Source organism: Narcine bancroftii, chromosome 12 (genome assembly GCF_036971445.1).
Source record: "Narcine bancroftii isolate sNarBan1 chromosome 12, sNarBan1.hap1, whole genome shotgun sequence".
Taxonomy (NCBI): domain Eukaryota; kingdom Metazoa; phylum Chordata; class Chondrichthyes; order Torpediniformes; family Narcinidae; genus Narcine; species Narcine bancroftii.
The window spans coordinates 35,915,999-35,928,188 of NC_091480.1; the positions used below are offsets into that span (position 1 = coordinate 35,915,999).

Sequence of the window (12,190 nt, forward strand, 5' to 3'; positions counted from 1 at the left end):
ATTCTTATACTGTGCACAGAATTTAACATGTATAAAGTTCACCAGGCTTTGGTGCTTGAAAGGTAAATGGTTACCTCTTTCTTTCAGGTCACCACAGAGTTCCTTTTTGTTTCACTTATTCCAAGTGAAACATTAGACAGCCAGTCCTCTCCTCTTGCATGAACCATAAGATCTTTGACCAGGCTGTCTTCCAAAATCTTGCCAGCTTGTCCTGTTTCAGTCCCAGCAACTTCTGCTGGCTGACACTGTCAAGTGATCTCTGCTTCTCTCTCTCTCTCTCTCTCTCTCTCTCTCTCTCTCTCTCTCTCACACACACACACACACACACACACACACACACACACACACACACACACACACACACACACACACATAGAATGAGAGAAAGCCTGTTTGACTCTCTCTGCTTACAAAGCCACATGACCCTCTTCCAACAGCAAATTCTCCTTTCATTCAGCAGCAGCTCCAGCCTGCTCTTTCTTCTGTTGTCTTGATAAACAATAATCCATTAGTGACATCTCTGGAGCACTCTTCAAAGCTCTTGCAAAAAGGTGTGAGAAGCCACTATGTCTTCAGTATTTCAAATAAGATCTATTTTAAAGTGTTTGCATGTGACCTACTCTAACAAACCTTTCCCAATTTATCTCCCAAAAACATTTCTGTATACTCTGTCACACCATGCCTAGTCTTGCTTTTATGTCTATTTTGCATTTGCCATCAGATGTTGCGCATGATCCAAGGTTCTTGAAGTTGTGAACTTGTTTCAGGATTTCCTTTCCTGATACAATCCTACATTTTGGAATTACCATGACTTCAGTTTTCCTTTTGTTTAAAGTTAGGCCAAATATTTCATTCTCTGTATTGATATTTTGATACATACATATATAAAATTAAATAAATTTTTGTTAAATAAATAGTAGGGTCTTGGAGGGTTTGTATGAGCATTTCATTCGTCATTCAGCAGTATCATTGCCCGTGGGAAAAAGCAGTTTCTCACCTTGGTGGTTCTGAGTCTGATACTCCTGTATCTCTTTCCCAACGTGAGTAGTTGGAAGGTATTGCATGCTGGATGAAAGGGATCCTCAACAATTTTGAGAGCTCTCTTCAGAAAGAAATGCTGGAAAACTGTAGTTGATGGACTTATCCTGACTTCACTTGTTTTTTGGAATAAGGAGCAGTGGGAAGTGACAGGCAGGGCCCTTACTGGATGTTTTCCTTCACGAGATCAGCCAATCTTTTTGCATATCTCTGCATTATCAGTCTTTCAGTGAGAGAGAGCATACCCAGGGATGATGATGCTGGACCTTGGGATTTCATTGAGACAGTAATAGTTCCTTCTGGCCCATGAGCCTGGGCCAACCAAATACATCAAATAACCTAACAACCCTGTACTCCTTTGGAGGGTGGGAGGAAACTGGAACACCTGGAGGAAGCCCATGTGGAGACAGGGAGAAGTTATAGATGTCTCACAGACAACCCTGGGTTTGAATCCAGTCGTTGGCACTGCTATAGTGTTGCACTAGCCATACCACCCAGATGTCAGCTGAAAGATCTTTCATTGTCATACATGACATCACATACAACCCTGAAATTCTTTTTCCTGCGGGCTTGCACAAATTACGACTAATTGATACTGCAAAAAAAAAGTGTAAATAAGCAAACAACCAAAGAACTGTAAAGAAATAACAAATGCAAACAAACTGACTGTGAAATGCAGAGAGAATTTTAAAAAATCATAAAGTGTACAAGTAAGAGTCCTGGTTTAGTTTGTCGTTGAGGAGTCTGATGGTGGAGGGGGAGCAGCTGTTCCTAAAACTGGAGGTACGGGTCTTGTAGCACCTATACCTCTTCCCTGATGGCAGCAGTGAGAACAGAGCATGTGCTGTGTGGTGAGGGTCTTTGATGACTGCTGCTGCTCTCTGATGGCAGCTTTCTCTGTGGATGTACTCAATAGTGGGGAAGGTTTTGCCTGTGATGTCCCAGGTGTGTCCATTACCTTTTGGAGGGCTTTACGCTCAGGGGTATTGTCGTCCGCATACCGGACCATGATGCAGCCAGTCAGCGCACTTTCCCCCACACCTCTGTAGAAATTTGCCAAGGTTTCTTGTGTCATACTAAACCTCCACAAACTCCTGAGGAAGTAGAGGCTCTGATGTGTTTCTTCACGATGCCATTGGTGTGTTGGAACTTCCAAGAACTTAAATTTCCTCACCCTCTCCACCTCTGATGCTCACTGGATTGTACATCTCTGGCTTTCCTTTCTTGAAGTTAACAATCAGCTTTTTAGATTTGGTGACATTGAGTGCAAGGTTAGTGCACCATTCAGCCAAGTTTTCAATCTCCATCCTATATGTTGACTCATCCCCTTCCTTTCTACAACCCACTACCGTGGTATCATTGACAAATTTGCAGATGGTGTTATTGTTGTACCGAGACACACAGACGTAGTTGTAAAGTGAGTAGATCAGGGGGCTAAGAATGCAGCCCTGTGGTATTCTGGTACTGATGGAGATTGTGGAGGAGATGTTCTTACCAATCCTCACTGATTGTAGTCTGGAGATGAGGAAGTCCATGATCCAATTATGCAGTAGGGTATTGAGTCTGATTCCCAGGTTATGCTGTAATATCAGTTTGCTGATCCATTTTGAGGAGATGATGGTGTTAAATGCCAAACTGTAATTGATAAAGAGCATCCTGATTTATGCATCTTTGCTGTCCAGGTGTCCGAGGGCTTTGTGTAGAGCCAAAGAGATGGCATCCTGTTACTACGATAGGCAAATTGGTATGTATCCATGTCACTGCCCAGTCAGGTGTTAATATGCTTCATCACCAAAGATATGCTACACATTGACTCCCATCTTCACCTCTAATGAGAAGTTAGTGTCGAGGTTTACAGCGTCAATTCATCACATTTTCCCCTTGCCTTGTTAGCTTCCAATAACAATGTTCAGTATGCTGTACAGTTCTTAATCTCATCGATATGACATGATAGAACCTAATAGCTTACTACACCACCAGTGAAAACAAGAGGTTTCTTTGCCTGAGGAAGTTTAACAAAGTGGGTTTTATTTTGTGACAATCTGACAGCTTCATTGCCAATTTAGTGGTTACAAGGTTTACTTCATTTTGGTCTTTCTGACTGCATTCAAATTCACAAAGTGCTTTTATGCAATTTGCACTGAAAACCCTGGAACAAGGCTCAAGAGGCTCGACACTGTACAAGAGATTACAGCCTGCTTGATAGGTACCCCACCCGCAACCATTCACCCACTCCACCCCAAACTCACAGTAGCAGCAGTTTGTACTATCTAAAGGACAACACAGCTACAGGATGCAAAGCAACAACTCCTCAAGGCACTCTTGGATTCAACCTTCCAAACCAATATAACCTCCACCTGCTCGAAGGACAAAGGCAGCGCCACCCAGAAGTTGCCCTCCAAATCACACACTTCCCTGATTTGGAAATTTATCCCCCTTCCTTTACCATTGCTGGGACAAAGTCCAGGAGCTCCCTCCCTAATAACTCTGTGAGTTTACTCACACCTCAAGGCCAGCAGCAGTTCAAGAGGTAGCTCAGCACCAATTCTCAAGTGCAATTAGGAATGGGCAATTAAGGGCTGGTTCAGTTTCAAACCCCATACCACGTGAATTTAAAAAAAAGTCCAATGAAACAGTCATTGGAAAATCACACCAGCTTCATACGTTTACTGACCCATAGTTTCTCGAGTTAGATTATCAAGCATATGAATGACTAAATAAATTAAAATGCTTCCTCTGCTTGCTGGTACCAGATAGAAACCTCATGAATTTAAATCAAGCAAAATTCTAGAATAATGGGATTCTCAATACATTTCATTCTGGCAGGATGCCCTTTCAAGCAGGTAGAGTGAAGTTGGTGATGATCAGTAAGTAACACTCATTGGAAAGTGAAAACCACTAGAGGTGAACATCTCTGACTCTGTCATCAAGCTCTGTTTAAACCCTTCTTTCTCTCCCAAAGGATATTCTGGAAAGCCTTCATATTTGTCCCAGAAATCATTGGGAACCCAGTTACTTGAAACAAATCGAGATAGTGCATTTACCTCAATTTTCATTTTATTAATGATATTTGTAAGAACTCTGAAAATAAGACTAGTTTTTGGACAATGGTGTAAAATGGATGCAAACAATTTGACAATGCACGTTCCATTTACTGAAGAGAGAAACGCTGAGATGTAAAATGGGCTACCATTTCATGATCAAACATTGTTTACTGATGGTAAAGAGATTCAAGAATATATTTCCTGCTGTTCTCCATATTCCAATGCCCATTGGCACCAAGGTAGTGGCAGATGGTTTATCCAGTTAAGTGTTTGTTGCTTCTACATATGGTTCAGCATACTTGACACAGAAATGCAAAATGTCAAACATTAGTCAGAACTTTGCTAATAATTCCTGATCTGTTTCTGCTAGATTCTTTTCACTTTTAGTACATCTTACAAATTATTTATAAAATAGAAGCTTGTCATTCATCTCACCATCGCCATACTAAATAAAAAGCTTCACTTGGAGCTCCTGAATCTTTCTTCTTCTAACACCATCAACATACCCCTGCACACACCATCAACATACCCTGCCACACCATCAACATACCCCTTGACACCATCAACATACCCTGCCATACCATCAACACACCCTGCCATACCATCAACATACACCTCCATTCCTTACTTCCACATGTGCATTCTTGTTTTCCCCTTAAAATAGATCTTGAATACTTGGAACATCAAATGGTGGTTACATGTTGGAACGACCAAATGAGTGAAGTTTTCCCCTGGAATTTCATATTGCATTTATCTTTGACCATTTTTGGTATCTAGAACCATATGACAATAGAATACTGCAATCTTGATTTCCTCCTGAAGCCCACAATCATTTCCTAGGTTTTACTAACGTTGAGTGCAAGGTCGTTCTGTGACATCACTCTCAACTAGCTGATCTATCTCCCTCCTGTATGTGTCCTGATTTCTGTCTATGATTCTGCTAACAACCATGGAGTTTAAATTATGCCTACCTACACAGTTATGGGCATAGAGCACTTATCCTTGAGATGTGCCTATGTTGATCGTCATTGAGAAGGAGATGTTGTTTTCAATTTGCACTGACTGTGACCTTCCAAGGAAGAAGTCAAGGATCCAGTAACAGAGGGAGGTGCAGAGGCTCAGGGTTTGGAGCTTGTTGACCAGCACTGAACCAATAATGGTGTTGAAAGCTGAGCTGAAGTCAATGAAGAGCAGCCATATGTATGAGTTGCTGTTGTCCAGGTGATCTAGAAATGAGTGGAGAGCATGTGTCTGCTGTGGAGCGATTGTGACGGTAGGCAAATTGCAATGACCAACCTCCCAAAGTGTTTCACCCCAGTAGATATTAATGCTACTGGGTGATGGTCATTAAGGCCCTTATGAAGAAGGCGGCAACCTCTAACTGCAGCAGTGAGGGATTGAAAATGTTTGGAATGTCATGAATGCTCAAAACTCAGCTTGAGTTTGTTGACCAGCTTCTGACCTATATTGATGAGACAGCTCTCATGTAATCCTGCATTATTGTCATTTTTAATCTACTTTGGGTTTCGAATAATCACACAGGCTTGTTCCCGAATTTTCTTTCTGCACTGATAGTGATCATGGATCCTTTTGAAAAATACCAAACTACCTCTATAAAAGCCCAAAAGCAGGAATGGAAATGAAAATATGAAAAATATATTGCAGTTTTATCTCCTCTGTGCTTATTGTTATTTCCATCTTCATTTCTACCACGGAAATGAGATCAAAATGTGACATTAAAAACACACTGATTAGAGATAATCTCAATTTTCAAAAAAAGCCTTAAAATACGATTCCAATCCTCTGTGTGAATCATATGGTAAACCGTTATGTTCCAATGTTCATTGCAATACTTGTGACTTCTTCTTTCTTTGGCTTGGCTTCGCAGACGAAGATTTATGGAGGGGGTAAAAGTCCACATCAGCTGAAGGCTCGTTTGTGGCTGACAAGTCCGATGCGGGACAGGCAGACACGGTTGCAGCGGCTGCAGGGGAAAATTGGTTGGTTGGGGTTGGGTGTTGGGTTTTTCCTCCTTTGCCTTTTGTCAGTGAGGTGGGCTCTGCGGTCTTCTTCAAAGGAGGTTGCTGCCCGCCAAACTGTGAGGCGCCAAGATGCACGGTTTGAGGTGATATCAGCCCACTGGCGGTGGTCAATGTGGCAGGCACCAAGAGATTTCTTTAGGCAGTCCTTGTACCTTTTCTTTGGTGCACCTCTGTCACGGTGGCCAGTGGAGAGCTCGCCATATAACACGATCTTGGGAAGGCGATGGTCCTCCATTCTGGAGACGTGACCCACCCAGCGCAGCTGGATCTTCAGCAGCGTGGACTCGATGCTGTCGACCTCAGAAACAAGCATCAGAATATCTCAGTGGAGTTAAGCAAGGAAATCTGCAGACGCTGTGATTGTAGTTAACATGGAAATGCTGGAGGATCTCACCAGGTTATGCAGCCTTATTTACGTAGCAAAGATAAAGATACATAAGCAAAGTTTTGGGCCTGAGCCCTTCATCAAGGTATCAGAATAGCTTACCTTCACATTAATATTTTATGTTAGTTTATGGTTCAAGTTCAATTTCAAATTTATTTTTAGAGTACACACGTGACATCACATTCAACCCTGAATGTTTTTTTCTCTCTGCAAGCCAGGCAGTTATCGATAGAATAAACTATACTCGAGAAAAAGGTACAAAAGAGAGAAGTGTAATCAGAAAGAAATGTAAGCAAACTGACTGTGCAAATACAGAAAAAAAAACATTAATATGCAACATGCAAAGTAAGACTCCTTAAATAAGTCCCTGATTGAGTGTGTGGTTGAGGAGTCTGATGGTGGAGGGGGAGCAGCTGTTCCTGAAGCTGGAGGTGCGAGTCTTGTGGTACCTAGACCTCTTTCCTGATGGCAGCAATGAGAACAGAGCATGTCACAGGTGGTGTTGATCCTTGATGATTGTTGCTCCTCTCTGACGGCAGTGTTCCATGAAGATTTTCTCAGTGGCAAGGAGAACACTGCATACGATGTCCTCTACCTTTGGCAGGGATTTCCATTCTGCAGTATTGGTACCTCCATACCAGGTCATGACATAGCCGGTCAGCACACTTCCCACCACATATCTGTGGAGGTTTGTCATTCCATTCTCCCTCCTATATGTTGAGTCATCAACGCCTACTTTTATCATCGGCATATATCGTACTGAGCCACGCCATCATAGGTGTAAAGCGAGTAGTGCAGGGGGCTAAGTTTGCAGCCCTGTGGTGCTCTGGTGCTGATGGAGGTTGTGGAGGAGATGCACAAGTTCAAATTTAAGTTTATTGTCATTTGATTGCACATGAACAACCTGATGAAACAATCTTCTCCAGGCCTCGGTGCAAAACCATGCAAACAAACAAACAGACTTAACAGATATGCAGAAAAGTGATACATATGTAGAACAAATATACATATATAAAATCATTACATATTGTTGAATAAATAATAGGGTCTCAAAGAGTTAGCTTAAGCAGTTCATTCAGTCGCTCAACAGTCTCACTGCTCATGGGAAGATGTTATTCCTCAGCCTGGTGGTTCTGGCTCTGATACTCCTGCATCTCTTTCCCAACAGGAGTAGCTGAAAAATGCTGTTTGTGGGGTGGTAGGGATCCTCAATGATTTTGTGAACCCTCTTTCCCGTAGCTCTCGTCGAGGAGGGAAAGGGAGACCCTAGTGATCAACTCTGCCACTCTTATGGTCCTATGAATTGACCTCTGATCAAATACTCTGCAAACATTGTTCCACACTGTCATGCAGCTGCCTGGATGCACTCGATAGAGTCCCTGCAGAAAGTTAACATGGTAGTGGCCAGTGGCCTTGCCCGCTTTAGTCTTCTCAGGAAGTGCAGTTGCTGTTGCGCCTTCCTGACAAGTGAGGAGATGTTGTTGTGTCCATGATAGGTCACTCGTTAAGTAGATCTGAGGAGCCTGGAACTCTCTATCCTCTCCACTACCTGGTTTGAGTTACTAATGTGTACCAAAGAGTGGTTCTCCTGACGTCCAAGATCATCTCCTTTGTCTCGTCCATGTTGAGACTGAAGTTGATATTCTCGCACCATATCTATGTAGTGCAACTCTGTTGGAGCTGAATCTAACATTGCGCTCAAAGGTTAGTAGCTTGAATTTGCTGAGATTTTGTAAGAATGGAGATTATAATATTAAACCATCATGCCATCAGATTTGAGTGAGATGTTGACTGGTGAGTTTTGTAATTCTTTCTTGGAATTTCCAATCCTTGTTTTCCTCCACAATAGCAATAATTCTTTTTGAGGGGAAATTTTCATTTTCCTCATTACATTTTTTTTAGGAATTCCTCTAGATAAAATAAAACACATAAATAAGGCAAAATAAAATCACTGGTGTAAAGTCAAATCAGTAGGAACTCTCAACTTTGGGACATATTTGGAGCATTGCTTCCAGGAATAAAAGTATACAATTGCCTGTACTAACCCAAGATTGCTTATTTGATGAAGGGGAAAGTGCAGTCTATGCAAAAACCTAAAAAGGTGTGCAATTATCTTTTTCTTTGAAATTTCTTTCACCTTGGGGTGCTCAGTGTGATGGTGCTCGAATTTCAGCTTCCAACCTGGACAGACTGTGGCCTTTCCATTATGTGGTCCAAAACTCAGTTACAGAGAGGGGTGTTGAGTCATGGTGAAGTCAGCTTCTCCACCAACCTCTGAGGAATGATCATATTAAATACTGAGGTGAAGTCGATGAACAGCAGGCTGGTGTATCAAGTGTCATTCTCCAGATGAGTCCAGAGGGAGTGGAGGGCCAAGACTATTGCATTATCAGTGGAACATTTTCTTCCATAAGTGAATTGAAGCAGTTGGGAAGTGATGTGTTCCATCACCAGATGCTCAAAGCATTTTATAATGGTGGAGGCCAGTGCCATTGGGATGGCTGAGGCCTCTTCCTGTCAGCCTTTTTAGTACCAGGATGATGGTGGCTATCTTGAAAGCCCTGCGAAACATGGAGATCTGCAGTGACATGTTGAAGATGTCCATAAGGACCTCCATTAGTTAGTCTGCATAGTCCTTCAGTACCTGACCAGATATCTTGACTAGTCCTGCTCCCTTGTGTTAGTTCACCTTGCATTAGTTTCTCCTCATCGCTGCTGCAGCTGTGCGGGGGGGGGGGGGTCATCCACCATGATTGGTGTCTGGGTGTGAAGAAATCCAGCATCCAATTACATAGAGGGATGTCGAGTCCCAGGTCTTGGAGTTTGCTGATCAGTTTTGAGGGGATGATGGTGTTAAATGCTGAACTGTAGTTGATAAGGAGCATCCTGATGCATGTATCTTTGCTGTCCAGGTGTTCCAGGGTTTTGTATAGAGCCAGTGAGATGGCATCTGCCATGGACCTGTTGCTGTGGTAGCATGGGTTGCATTGAGCAGTTTAATCCTGGTATCAGGCTGCTATTACATTGTATCGGGGCTGCGTCGTGGTGTGGGAGGAATGTTGGGTCAGCCCAGTTTAAGACCATTGAGGATGAGCTGATTAAGGCTCTGGTGAAGGCTGGCTGTATTGCAGAGACCCACGGTGTTGATATGAGGAAGATGGCCTTTCAGAGATGTGCAAGGACTGACAAGGGTGTTTCTGCTGCTGGTCAGATTGTCTCCCTGAAACTCTAGCTCATCGATAACCTTGTGGAGAAGATCAATGAAAACCTGCCACCAGGCATTAAAATACTAGGACTGAAAAGAGTAACTGGGAGATTCAACTCAAAGAACACCTGTGATGCCCACACCTACTTTTACATGCTGCCCACCTTTGCATTTGCACGCAAGGACTTTGATCGACAGATTGAGGAGTTCCACCTGAGCATTGAGGCTCTTGGCCACATCAACAAGCTGTTGGGCCGCTACAAGGGAACCCACAACTTCCACAACTTTACATCTGGGAAGGGTCCGAGAGACCCCAGTGCCAAGCGGTACATAATGGAGATGTTTTGTGAAGATCCATTTGTGAAGCAGGGCATGGAATTTTCTGTCCTGAAGGTCAAGGGTCAGAGCTTCATGATGCATCAAATAAGGAAAATGATTGGCTTAGTAATCGCCATCGTGCAAGGTTACCCCCCAGCATCTGTTATGGATCAGAACTGGGGTGAGGAGAAGGTTGATGTGCCAAAAGCCCCTGGACTGGGCCTTGTATTGGACACGGTTCTTTTTGAGAAGTACAACAATCGGTTTTGTAATGATGGAGTTCATGAGGCTTTGCAGTGGACTGATGTTGAAGAACAAATTCTGGCCTTTAAAGAGGATCACATCTACCCTACCATTATCAGAACTGAAATAGAAGAGCAGTCAATGGCTAATTGGTTGAGCACCCTTCCAATTCATGACTTTATTACAACAGCCTCAGGAGTCCAGCTGAATGAGAACCACTCAAAGACAACGAAGGAAGAGCTGGATGATGGTAGTGATACAGCAGGGTCTGACTGACCATTTGTCCTGGCTCCAAACTGCGCACGGTCCCCAAGCCCTTCTGGATTTTGAGGGAAGACGATGGATCATCACTTCTGCCTTATGGAATCTGAAACCAACCTACCCCAGAAAATGAAGGATTCCCAAGTTTTTTTAAATATTCATTTTGATGTGCTCTTCATTTTTTTTTGTTTTAACTACAGTGGATTTGGAGAGCTGAAGAAGAAATGGCAGGGATTTGTTTACTGCTAAATTAGTATTCTGCACAAAGAATAACACCACAGAAGGTGGCCATTTGTCCTGTGTGTGCTCCTTGAGAGGGTCTCTGATTAGCTCTACCTGAATCCTAGCTTTCTTTTTATCCCCTTGAGTACTTATTCAACTTTGAAGTTCACCACTGGTTCTTTAATTTGTATGAAAATAATAACCAAATTAACATGCAGCACTCATTTGGTTTGCGTCTTTCCTGGTGATGCGGGTATCTGGTGCTGATATTACTTCCACATATGGGTAAAATATTTGGATCTGTGAATTGCTGACTTCAACACAGTCAAAGATATTTTGTACTGTATCTGAATTTCAGGATTGTCGCTGTGCAGCATTTAAGATAGAAACATTTGTATAAAAGTAATAAAAGTGATGGAAATTCACATAAAAAAAAGCAGTTTAATCCTGTCACTGTAGGATTTTAAAACCACATTGCTACAGTTGTAAATGAACCCAAAGCACAAAAATATTAGCCGTCCATTTTAAATAGATCAATATCATTCAAATACAGGATGGAGGAGTAAAATGATCAAAGGAATATTCAGTCCCTCAGGGCTGATCTGCTCCTTGGCTCCATCCCCTTGCATTTGAACATGTTCCCTGATGCCTTAAAACAAATCAACCTTAAGTTTGTACATCACTTTGAGAAGAAAGATCTCCACTGTGTTTGGGTGAAAATGTGCACTGCAATTTCACTCCAAAATTGCCTCAAAGAAGGGGGTCCACCTTGAAAAGTTAACTGTTCAATTCTCTCTCTAATCCATTGAGTCTTTCTAGTTTCTAATTGTTTGCTTAAGATTCGAACAGCTTCAGTTTTTGTATTCTCAAGGTGAATAAATGATTCACTGTTTCCATCCTCAATACTTATATATATCTGGTCAAGGTAATCTCACTGATTTTATTTTCCCAAACCAAGCTTAAGCTACAGGTCCCAATAATTCTTTCAGCCATGTGATAATTTAGATAACTCAACATTACCTTCCAAACCAAAATATCCTCATGGTTTTTGTACTCCATGAAGAAGAAACGATGGGATCAGCTTTCATATTCCAACTTTACACAGAACAGTGCAGAACGGGAACAGGCCCTTTGGCTCAAGTGTCAGTGCCGAACATGATGTCCCGATCAAGAAAAAACTCTGCTGCTTGCACCTGATACATATCCTTCCCCCACCCCCCCCCCCCCATTCCCTTCATATTCATGTGTCTATCTAGAAGCCTTCAAATTGTCACTACTGTCACCACCTCCACCCTTGAGTATTTATTACTAGGCTATTCCATGCTATTCAAGACTGTTCCAGATAGGCTATTCCATGCACCTACCACCCTCTGTGTGAGATCTGCACATCTCCCTTAAACTTGGTCCACCTGGCTTTTAATGCATCCTCCAG

At 42.5% G+C, this 12,190-nt stretch overlaps 1 protein-coding gene across 1 annotated transcript; it reads left to right on the forward strand.

Annotated features, from left to right (window-relative positions):
* The first annotated feature begins 9,486 nt into the window (after positions 1-9,486).
* On the forward strand, positions 9,487-10,676 carry LOC138746596 (pseudouridylate synthase 1 homolog). The gene is given in 1 exon segment (XM_069904887.1): positions 9,487-10,676. A coding segment is annotated over 1 exon segment (1,065 nt). The 3' UTR covers positions 10,552-10,676.
* Positions 10,677-12,190: the final 1,514 nt, after the last annotated feature.